A 12,647-nucleotide genomic window follows, 5' to 3' on the forward strand; every position below is an offset into this window, starting at 1 on the left:
TTTTCTTGGCCTTGAGGAGATAAAGCAATACACTGTGGCTGCTATTTCAATTTAAAATATCAGCATGCACAGTGCTTATAATTCTTGATTCTTTACAAGTAATACAGTCATTAATACAAATACTTGCCTATCTCTTCCTTCTTTCTTTTCCCTCCCCCTAACTTGGCCCTATTTAGGTCTCATCTAAATATTCTAAATTTCAAGCAGAATGTCTGGAATCCTTACCAGTTCTTAGTAACTCCAGACTTCACATGATGGTGAAAGATTTGCATTTCCGTCTCTCTTCCCTCTGGGGAAATGTTTTGAGGGGTACTTGGAAGTAACACTCATTTAGGCATAAAAAACAATGAATCTAGATAAATTTTTGACAAGTAAAATTCTTGGAAATTGCTGAAAGCATCCGAAATACTAGCTTTCTGTCTTGTAAGTTTCTTGTGTGCAATATTCCTCAGATACATTAAATGGTTTTACGAGATCTTTTTAAAGACACATACAATAGGCTTTAAAACAAAATTTTAATTTCATTTGCACATGCCAGAATTCCTCAGACTCGAAGATCTGAAGTAGCCAAGAGAATAAACGCTGACTAGGAGGAACAAGCAATCTACTCGTAAACCCCCGAAAAGAAGTTTGTAAACTCTGAGTCACTGTGGTTCAGGGTGAATGCTATGATTAAAAAATAATATAATCGCAGGCTCTTTAAGATAAGCAAAACGCCTGTATGAAAGGAGAGAGGTCTCTTCTACTCGGGCCATGTGGGGAGCATCTCATTCAGATGTAGTATCTTGTATAAAGTTTAACACAAAAAAACTATCTGGGTGAGGCACAACCAGCAGAGTGAAGAGTCTGGAAAACATGTCACATGAGTAATGGTTAAAGAAAGAAGATTTCCAGGCTTGTACGTTATGGAGAAAATAATATTTTTCTCCATAGTTCCAGAAGGCCACACTAGGAATAGGAGATGAAAGATAAGAGGAATTTATTTTGCTCAATGCATGGAAGAGCTGTCCACGAATGAAAGGTGCTGGCTTGGGGAGGTAGTGAGCTCTTTGTCACTGACAGTGATCAAGGAGAACGTGCATCAGCATCTCTCAGAGTTGTCACAGGAAGGATTCCTGCTTTAAAGGGGATTTGGATTCTCTAAATGACATCTAAGGTCACTTTTATCTCTATGATTTTCCACTAATAAGTGTTAAGCTAGCCCTTCTGCAAGTTCAGACAATGGAAATTCACAAGAAACATGCTACAAAAGTTAGAGATGAGCGCTAAATTGCTCTGTGTTATTTATGTTATTTCTCCACAGAATTTTGTTAGATTGAGCATATGTTGTAAAAAAACAGATTAAGCAGACACAAACAAAAGTTTATGTATACACTAATTGTGAAAATATCTAACTAATTCTTTTCTAATTTGAGAATATCAATTTGGGAAGTATTTTGCTAGATGAAAAAGATATCTAAGGTTTTATTTTATTTTCAAGGTTGTATTTTATTCACTAAATTAGAAAAAAGACAGTCTTAGGGGATAGAAAACATGTCAAATTTAGAAAGTGCATATTTTAATTTTCTCTGTCCTTTGAATCACCCACAAACAAGGAACATTTATATAGTATGACTAAATCTAGATGAATTATTGACAATTAAATAAAGCACCATTTTTTCTAGGGAAATCTAGATACTGAATCTCAATGATAAAATGATAGAAAATGATTGCTATAAAAGTCAGTGCTATTGGCACTTACTCTAAAATATATTTTACATAGCAAACAAAATAGTTGTAAACAGGACGCTAACTGAATACAAGTGTATTGGCTAAGAGAGGACAAGTCTAATGCACTAACACTCATTCTACACCCATTGTCTGGCTTGCTATGATTCACTGTTACATTGTGCTGGTTAATTCTTACCTATTGTCTTCCTCCTTGTGGCCACACCATTATTAGCAAGACTTAACTGCTTGTGAAGAAAGATAAAAAGATAGCTAATGCTAATTCTGTTCTATTTCAGTGTGTCCTTGGAATCTAACAATACATTAACCCTATAACATCAGCCTGAAGGAATCATTTGCTGCTTGAAAACAATGAATACCAAAACACCAGAAAACCACTTAGAAGTGACTGCCCTTTCAGCTTTATTAATTTAGGCAAGTTGACAGGTTAATTTACATGCTTCACACCTGTTAGGAGCAGAGTCTACTAATTCAGCTTACACTGACCAGGAGATACTCCTTCAGGCTAAGGTTGAACTTCAACCTTCTGCTGAACAGAGTGTAACACAAACACATCACTCAGATTTCGATCAAGACAGTCCCTTCAGAATTCCACATGGATGGCACACCACCCTTGCAAGTGTTCAAAGCTGAAGCTGAAGGGAGACTCTACCTAATAAAGACTAAATAATATTTGGTAATCAAGCTATCTGGAGGCCAAAGGATTATTTTCCCAAATCTTTTGTCTTTATGATACTCCACTCTTCCCAAATCATATTTTAACACAATTTGAAAAGCACTTTATGCTATATAAGAAACTATTTTCCTTAATATTATCATAAACATTGTCTTTATCATCAATAAGTCTTGAAAATATGGAAAGGTTTTAACTCACATTCAGGTTCTAAACAAGCAGAAAGCAAGCCAACTTGGACTTTAAATCCACAAGCAAAAAAAGCTTTTCTACTCAATGTTTGCAGTAAGTAAAACATTCTCTATTCTAGCTTTCACTAGTGGATAGCAGCACTGCCCTATTACCAGCATCAATGGAAGAGTTCTAGCCAGCAGCACCTACATTGAGTTTAGAAAGAAACCATAAGGAACCTTTATATTTCTCCATATTTGCTCCATTACTACAACACATTTTTACTACAAGCAAAAATATTTTATATGGAAATTTCAGTCTTTGAAAAAGCACCCAAGTCATCAATGAAAATCATGTAATATGTATTCGACAAATCACAGTAAATAACGATAAAACATTACAAACCAATACAAGCAAATATACCAAAAGATGCTTGTATTAACTGGGAAGAATTCTATATTCAACATAGTATTTTTAATGTTTATACATAATTTTACAGGTAAATTCTAAAATATCACAATCTATCAGAGAGTCAGAATTTAACTGCTCCATTTCAATGCAAAGACTTTAGACCCAAAAGACACAAGTAGCCATCTAATCTATGTTTGTCAACCCAACCGACCATGAGAGCAAACATGATGTTACTTGACCCAGGATTCTAACTTACTCTTTACAATTTTTGAGTGAAAAATATGCTCAACTTAAATATCATCTGTGTGTAGAAGTGCTATGGAATATAAGGAAGCACTGATGAGAACAACATGTTAAACGTGGTATTTTTATTTCTGGCCCAGCAAGGCAATGAACTCTAAAGCAGTCAAAAATGAAACAATTTATTTAAAACTTGATTCAAACTCCCCAAGCTAGTCTTCTTTTCCTATATTTAACATATATTTTCTGTGTATATTTACATAATATTTTAAACCTCATATTAATTTATTTATTAAAAAAATAAGTTAAGGCCAATTTAACAATACAGACCGTCACAATGTCAAAATAGTCCAGACTAACACTAGCTCCTCAAATATACTTTTCCATTCTACATATGTGTACTACCAACACTCAATGCCAACGTGCAAGATCTATGATATTTTCTGGCTTCTCTCATCTAAATCAATCCACTCATATCACCAGGTCAAAGAGGTAAGGACTTAAAAGAAAGAAAGTGGTTCATTAAAGATGTTGTATTAAGCTGTATCTGAGCTTGTGGCTAGTATGGATTAAAAAAATGTAAGTATTTTTAATCATCTCTAAAAAGTAGCAAATCAGCTGCAACAGGGGCTACAAATTGGATCTTTTGGACAGTAAAATGCAGTAGGAATACTAGAATCATTAGTAACCATTATTAATTGTAACCTATTGGTTTTAGTTTGGGGTGTGTATGTTTTGTTTTGATGATGAAGTTGCTTTTGGTAAATCTTTGGTCATTTCTCACCAGCTAAGCTATATAAAGTCAACAGGCACATCTCATTTTCTCGAATTATTTGAAGGAGCTCCATTAACTTGTCACCTCCATTAATTTGCACTTTTGACAAATGCAGCTTTTGAGAAACAAACAGAGCTGATTTTTTTCTTTTTTCTTTTACAAATATAACTTAAATTTTTAACTTTATAGGAAACAGAGTTTAACACCCAGATAAAATAACCCGAAGCATCTCTAAGAAGGAATAGAAAAAATAATCTGAAAATGAAATGATGACAGGATTCAACTCTGAAATGTCCTCATTTTTCCTCGCTTTCCCGGGAATTGCTTCTTTTGGACTGAGAGCACAAGCACACTTCCTCAGCAGCTGAAAGCCTTTCAAAGAACCAGATAGATACCACTGTGCATCTGAACCTCATATAAAACAAAAACTAAGTAATAAAATGGCAACTCACCAGATTTCTAAACACACAATGAACCTAAAGTGGGAAGAATTTTCCACATCTGTCCTACTGAAAAATATTTTAAAGGGAGCACTTACAGTTAAGACAGACTTTCACTCAAAAGCTTTTCTCGTACAATTATTTAATAAAAAAAAGTCCAGCTTTCCCTCACTCCTTCCTCTACTAAAAAAAGATCACAGACAATACTTTAAAAGAATATTTTATTATATCTCCCAGATTTTGTTTTTAAAGCAACACTTTGCAAATTTAAAAAATAAGATTTTCAAAAATTCTAGAAAGATGTCCCAATATATTTCAGTACATATTTACTTAAAATAAATTTCAAAAATAGATATTTGTATAATACACTTTTCAACTCCATGTATATAAATAACTACTCATAGAACTATAATTTGCACAAATTCAAATTTATACTTCAGAACTCAAATTATAAAACTGAGAAAGATATAATATCAAACTTATTAATGTTCATACACAACTCAAGTATAAAAGTCCTGATTAAAAGACTCATTTTCTGATCAATGTGTTAACTCTGAATGTTTCAAATTCATCAACAAATTATAGAAAGCATTTCCATATTTAACACATCAACATCAATCATCAGCAGTTTTTGTGCCATTACACAAAAGAAGTCATCTTAAGTATTTCAGATACACAAAAATTCAAAACATCCAACCAATGTAAAAGTTTATCCTTATGCAATTCCTTAGATATACCTTTAGACTTTCATCTTAGTAATTACATTACCATTAGGCACTTTAAATGAAAAGAAACATAAACTCCTAGAAAAACAAAACAATGGTAAAATGTGGGCATGCCAATATACTTAAATGTAAGCAAGCTTGAGGTTTTTAATCTTGTGGGGTTTTGGATGTTGCTGTTTGGGATTTTTTACCCCCTTTTGCCACAAGGTTGATTCATGAATGAAATCCCACTTTAATATCCTATTTTCTCTCACTTACATGTATGCTGGAGAAAGTGGAGTTGACCTGGATGTTTTAAGCACAGGAACTGGGAATTTCCAGATAGCAGGAGAGCTCGTTTTCCATTTCAATGGCATGTTGTCACCACGGTACTACAATAACAGTAAACAGCGTTTCCATAACAGACTACCAACTAGGACTTCCATTCCACACTGTACTGACACAGCAGTGGCTGCCGCGGAGAACAAGCAAACGATTCTGCCAGTGCCCTTAAACCGATGCTTCCAATCTGTAAAATAGGGCTGCAAGGTACCTCCTTTAAATCCTCCTGTCCCCTAAAGCAAATGATGATTCTATCGTTCGAACTCAACAATAGTGCCACCTCGTTAGGAAAGCGTTGACTGCAGTATATTTTTTTGAAAAGACTGCACTGTGCATACCACACAATGCAGCTTTATTTGATAAAAGCGGCTAGGGTTTGGGGTGTTTTTTTTTTTTTGGTATTATTTTAAGCTTGCATTACCATTGTTCTACCTTAACAGGGATACTGCAGCACTGCACTCTATTCTGCACCTATTAACCTGATTTCTGACCAATAGTAGCAGGAAAAAAAAATAGACGGGTTTCATATGAAAATGAAACAACATACCTACTCAGAATACACTTGTCATCCTCTGAACATTCTTCTTTTGAGCTGCAACAATACAAATGGGATATAAACCTCAGCATAGCCTTAGGTCACAGCTAATAGAGATCAGTGACTAAATTCGGCAGCCTGCTTTCCTCCTGTGCAAGCTCTGGCCACACAATACAAGAATGCCATTATGGGAAGAGCCCGTTTAAAAAAAATGCCAGTCTCTCTGTTTTCCAGTTAGAAGAAGGCAAAATGTAAGAACAAATATAAACTGCTGCAGAACTCTGCACGCTCTTCTAGTAGCTTCTGATTCAAGTTGCTCTCTTTTCCCTATTCTTATTTCCAAGCCAGGATGAGCAAAAATCTCATACATTTACAACATGCTGTGTGCTAACACGAATATCACTCTGTCTTCTGCAGCAGAGAAGTACAGAATAGCGTGCTCTTAATAGCAGTCCTCGGAGAGACGCTATCAACAATCTAATTCAGTGCTGCCCTCCCCTTCTTCTCTCCCCCTTTCCCTCCCCTTCACCCTCCTTCACGCCTCCCCCGCCCCCAAACAGCTCACAAATTGCCTAGAGGAGAGACACCAAGCAGGTGTCCAGCAGGGACCATTCCAGAGCTCAGCGGCGGGTCCGGTAACCTCTAGGGGTTAGTGACTTGACAAGGAGGATCAAAAATTCAAGCTGCCGTCAAAGGCAGGTTGACGTATTTCATGAAAGTGACGGCAAATAGAGGCTTCATCTGTATTGTTTTAAAATACTGCCAGAAAATAGCGCTGTAAATGCCCAGAACGCGACTGGGTGTTTCAAGTTTCTGTTTAAAGCACCAAACTCACACACTTTCTACACAATTCAAAGAAGTGAAAATAGGATAAACCGGTATTATGCTGAACTCTTTATTTTCAGGTTGAAGAATTTTATTTCTGATGTAGGCAAGTCGCCATCACTAAATATCTACCCTCAATGCGTCCTTCCACCTTCTACCTAAAAACCGAATTACCCATCTTCATCAAATGCAAGCTTAATAAAGGAGGACCGCCATTGACATGAAAGCCGCTACCTTTTAAAAAACTCATCACAGTGATGAAAAGCTCATATTTACTTTCAAGTTTATATTCAAACAATAAGCTTGTGCTTCCAACTTAAGTAGCTGGCTTTCAAATGCTCTTTCCAAACGATTCCCAGTTTTTGAAAGATTGAGATTTAGTCCCTAAGAGCCTTTCTCATTTGTATTCAAAAAGCACAGGTAATTATTTCTGTAAGAAAGACACTGCTTTCAAAAATTGCAAAATACATAATTTCATATACCAGAATACAGCGTGAAATCACCTAAGGTAATCACAAGTGCCTTCAAGAACACATCAATATTCAACAATGTATTTTCCTATGAAATCCAACATATATGTACACGCAGTATATACATTCACGCATACATACCTAAGGAGAGAAAGCTTATTTTGAAACATTGACCAGTAATGCATAAACTTTATTAAATACTAAATAGGTCTCAGCCATCACTACTTCACAAATAATTTTTATTCAATCTATCAAACACAAAAACACTGCACAAAAACTCAGTCAAGCAACTTAAAGGGTTAAATGATATTTCCAACTCTTTTCAGTACCCCCGCCAAAAACTGTCTCACAGAAATCTTCAAAGGAATCAGAGAAAGGAATATTTATCAATATCTTAGTGGCCAAAATACATTTTAAAAGTTTTTAAAAAGTGCCACTAATACAAATAAACTGTAGTCAATATTTTACATTAGGAGGATTTGTATAATAATCTTAATAGTTAAGGAGCAAAAAGGTCCTATGTACAATTGGCAGTGGTAACTTGTTGGAAACCCCAAGAAGGAAAACACACACAATACACACACACACACACACACATACTCATCAAGCAAGTTTGGAATGTCTCATTCCAAAGCCCTGAAGCATTCTCAAACATTTAAAAATATAAAACATAAAACAGCTACAAATTAGCTATATGGAGCAATTTTAGATTTTAGAGAGGAACTTCAATCACTTTCCAGCTTATGAAAATATTACAAAGTAGTAATTGCAAATGTAACTTCTCCTTCTGAGAACAAAGACCCCCCAAACCTATGTAAAACCAAGGTAGTTAAGTGTTTTGAGTCTTCATCTGTGAAGACTACTCAATATTTATGAGGGGGAAATAGGGTGAATGTAGAGTTTTCCAAATTTCCAAGAGGGTAACCTCCCAAAACAGGCGAAGATCACTTTATTGCAAAGGTTCTCAAGTTATTATTCTACTACGAACAATCAACTGATTCAAAAAACCAACATATTCTTGGTCTAATCTCATTCGGCTCCAAAGAAATCAACCAATACCACCAAATCATCTCTTAGACTTAATGTTCAGAACCTGTTTTTGTAGCACTCCAACGGTTGTAATATTTGTTCAAAGTGAAAAGAAAGACTGCTTTCTTCCACCCATCCTAAACACTCTTAAAGACCCCAAAACCCTAAAAGCATTATATCTGATGATGAGCATTTATTTATATTCATTTCTTTTGATTTAATAAATTGCTAGAAGTCATTTGTAATTCTCTCTCATGAGCAAACAACCAATACGCCAAAGGCTTTAAAAATAATTCCCTTAACTAGAAATATAGTCCATGAAATATACTTTACACTATTAAATTGCTTAACAACACCATTCCTCATACGTCGTTTAGAAATAAACTTCAGCCAGGTAAAATCACCCCAATTACAAATTAGCAGAGTCCAAGTTAATCAGATTTTACTACCCTGATGGCGACTCTAGTAGCAACTACGGAGTGTAATTACCATTACATTCCAGAACTAAAAATGTTTTCACCTACAGAGTGAAAGGAAGAAAATGATTAAATATATATTTTAAATATAATTTTATGCAAGCTCGGTGATCCCACTACTTTAATATTTAGACTGGGGGGAACCTCCCTGGTGACGCAGTGGTTAAGAATCCACCTGCCAATGCAGGGGACACGGGTTCGATCCCTGGTCCGGGAAGATCCCACATGTCACAGAGCAACTAAGCCCATGCACCACAACTACTGAGCCTGCGCTCTAGAGCTCACGAGCCACAACTACTGAGCCCAAGTGCTGCAACTACTGAAGCCTGCGCGCCTAGAGCCCATGCTCCGCAACAAGTGAAGCCGCCTCAATGAGAAGCCTGCGCACTGCAACCAAGAGTAGTGGCCCCTGCTCGCCGCAACTAGAGAAAGCCCGCGTGCAGCAATGAAGACCCAACACAGCCAAAAATAAACAAGTTAATTAATTAATTAATTAAAAAAATTATTTAGACTGGGAAATGTCAAAAGCCCTCGTTCACATCACAGGAAACACTGATTTCATTTACAGAACACTTGGTTTCTATTATGGACAACTGCATAAAATGGGATAGAAAGACAACATGCACGTAAGCTCTTCAAAACATTGTATGAACATTAATCACTTAAAAATACCTGTGCATGCGTATTTCAGAGATGTAATAAAGAACAATGTTGGGACTTGGCCAAGGCCACGAAAGGAGTCATTCTTGGCCAAATCTTATAACACAGAATTCCCTGGTTCCCAAAGTAGAAAGAGAAGATTTGTAGAACTTTTACAAATCATCTTGCTCAGTACCCTCACTGTATATATGAAAAAACTGAAGCCCAGAGAAGTTAACTTGTCACACTACTAGCTAGTAGCAGAACTGGAACTAGAAACCAAATTCCATCTCCTAGTCTGGGACTCCTGCTCTAGAATCCCTACTGTCCTTTCTTCTCAATGAGACGGTTCCAGAAGATGTTTGTTTCCATATGAAGTGAACCACATTCTACAAATGTCTCAATGTATTCAAAAGAAACAAGAACTACAAAGAGTTATTTATTCCTCCAATTATATGTATACTCAAAGACAGACATGGGAAAGAAACACCAAAAATACAAACGTGTGTAGAAAGACCATTTCCAAAATCTTAATTCCAGAAGGTGTTTAAGAATGATCAGGGGGAAAACGGTGAGTAAAAATCAAGCCAGTCATAGTATGAGAGAAAAGTGAAATATACAGTCAAGAGTCTAATTTTTTTCTCAATGTAAATGTTTCTAAATAACTTTATATGAAAGTTTAATTTGCTTACTGACTGCTACAGTTTGTCTCCAGTACCACCAACTCATGAAATGAATTGACTAATATGTCACATATCTGACCTCTTTCTCCATATTTTCCCAATATTCCCTATGAGCTAACCTACCTTTTTCTTGCAAGTTTTGCTTAATCCCGTGGTAAGTACAACTGAAGAATAATAGCATTAACCATCGTTTGTATGAGCAGGCACTGTGTAATCTTCTGGAGTCCTGACAATGTCCCTTCAGACTAATCTGGGAGATCCATGTTATTCCTGTTGCTCAGACAAGACTGTGGATCATGCCAAATCGTGTGCTTTGTTTATATTCTACCAATCAGTAAAAGTACTTGGATGGCAACCAAGTAAGACTGTTAAACCCTTTAAAGCATACAAAAAGTTAACTTCTAGACAACAGAGCACAATTCTTAATACATTCAGGGCTCCTCATTACAGGAAATAGAACTGTTCATGCGAATGGCTATATATACTTAGGTGTGTGTGTGTGTGTCTCCTTTTTATTTGTTTTAGGAAATTGAATATCAAATACATTAAAAATTTCTTACTAGGTACTCTGATATGTAGCCTTGCTAAGATCAAAATGGAAAATCCTAGACATTTCTCAAAGACAGCTGCTTTGGAAAGTCATTATTTCATCTTTTATAAGCACCTTCTCACAAATCAATTTCCTTAACGGAACTGTGTGGACTCTTACGGTCCCACAAAGAATTTACATAGATTATTGTAACCATGACTATGCCTTGGATTACTGTAGGACCTAACTCCTTCACAATACAAACAAGTAGAAAAACACACTTGTGCAGGTGCATACGCACATGTGTGTGTGTATGCACAGAGAATTCCTCAGGCCATGATGGCATAAGTAATGTGAAGGGAAATACTCTTCTGATCTTTAACATTTCCAAAGGAAAATATGGGTGCTAAACGTTTGTTTGTTTCTTTGTTTGTTTTGGGGGAGTCAGGTATAGAACAGCAATAAGAGAGCTAGTAAGCTGATAAGGTAAGGGGAACAAAGGAGAAAAAAAGTAAGGGTGAGGAAGGTAATGGACTCGCTGGAGGGAGAATGCAAAGCCAGAATGGTAGTGGTTCCTGATGTTTATGTAGCACCTTTTATAACCCGGGGTCAGATGAATGAGGTTATGAAGCTAAGATGGGAGTTGGTGTAGAAAGGACTGAGCAGGCAACAAGAGAGATCCAGCTGTTGGGGACCCAATGACCCACAGATTCTGACTACCCTTAATCTCACTACACTGAAAAAAGGATTTGCACTGAATGGGAAATTCAGAAGTCCTTGCCCTTCCTTTTTCCTTTTGTTTTCTACAGTATCTATATTCTTTATGGCTTTTTTTTGGTGGGGGGGGGCTACCCTTGAGTTCTTCATTCACATGATTCCCAAATCCATATGCCCAAGTAAGTCTTCATACATCTTTGACATGCATAACCTAAATTAATTCTTAAGTATTCCCGTGTATTAAAAAATGCCTTGGGGCTTCCCTGGTGGCGCAGTGGTTGAGAGTCCACCTGCCGATGCAGGGGACACGGGTTCGTGCCCCGGTCCGGGAAGATCCCACATGCCGCAGAGCGGCGGGGCCCGTGAGCCATGGCCACTGAGCCTGCGCGTCCGGAGCCTGTGCTCCGCAATGGGAGAGGCCACAGCAGTGAGAGGCCCGTGCACTGGAAAAAAAAAAAAAAAAGCCTTAAACCCCAAATCAAAGTGTTTGGGTGTATTGGGAGGGGTAATGGTGGAAATCAATGATTTTTACATACATACTATCTATGTACCTGATTTTGCATTACCATTTCTAAGTTGTTGAAAAAAGCCATTTACAGAGACAGTTTATGATCATCAAATAGGGATAATGTATCTAGTGCTCCAATAAGAGGCCTGCTGTTAGGACACCCCCCGTGCTCCAGCTTTGCTACTTTGTCTGCCTGAGATGCCTTCCCCAAACTCGTGCTCCTCCTTCAAGAAGGAATCCCTGAATCTTTATCTTCCTAATTGATCACTATTCCTGGCACACGGGAAAGCACTCAATTAAGTATTTGTTGAGTAGATTGAAAGCAAGATTTTTATAAGCAGAGTAGTGGTTAAAAAAGAACTGTGTACTGAAGCCAGGATATATCCTGAAAAGTTTAAAAAATGCTGTTATTGATTCTGCTATGACTAAAAGCAGAGTTCAAAGTAAAAGGAATATCTATAAAGTCCTTAAAATGAAAAAAAAATAAACATACACAGTCTTGTTAAAAATAAGCATATGTTGAAGAAAATCACCCAGAATACATACTTTCTTAAATAAAATAAAGGCGTCACTAATAGTGATGATGGATTGCTCTAAGGAAAAATCTCTGCTCTCACCTCAAATAATAATAATTTATCTGTTTAGTTGTCTCTCAACAACTTCCTAAGTATCTCCTTAAATTACATTTGGTAAATAAAATAGCCAAACTATTGTTAGAGTTTCTGATGTGTTTGTACATTAAGCCTGCAAAC

General features: G+C 36.5%; 1 protein-coding gene across 6 annotated transcripts in view; it reads right to left on the reverse strand.

Annotated features, from left to right (window-relative positions):
• Nucleotides 1–12,647, reverse strand: part of KLHL13 (kelch like family member 13) — a gene marked incomplete at both ends in the record, with an annotated part of 113,518 nt that overhangs the window by 52,961 nt on the left and 47,910 nt on the right. For 2 of the 6 annotated variants that reach the window (XM_079728221.1, XM_079728220.1), the window contains one exon: nt 6,032–6,111. The exons of 3 other annotated variants lie outside the window; for them this stretch is intronic. In XM_079728221.1, the coding sequence (XP_079584347.1) occupies nt 6,032–6,111 (80 nt within the window). Of the gene's footprint in view, nt 1–5,421; nt 5,520–6,031; nt 6,112–12,647 lie in introns of those variants that run through there. One more of the 6 variants, XM_079728218.1, reaches the window with a different exon arrangement.

Source organism: Hyperoodon ampullatus, assembly GCF_949752795.1.
Source record: "Hyperoodon ampullatus genome assembly, chromosome: X".
Lineage (NCBI taxonomy): Eukaryota > Metazoa > Chordata > Mammalia > Artiodactyla > Ziphiidae > Hyperoodon > Hyperoodon ampullatus.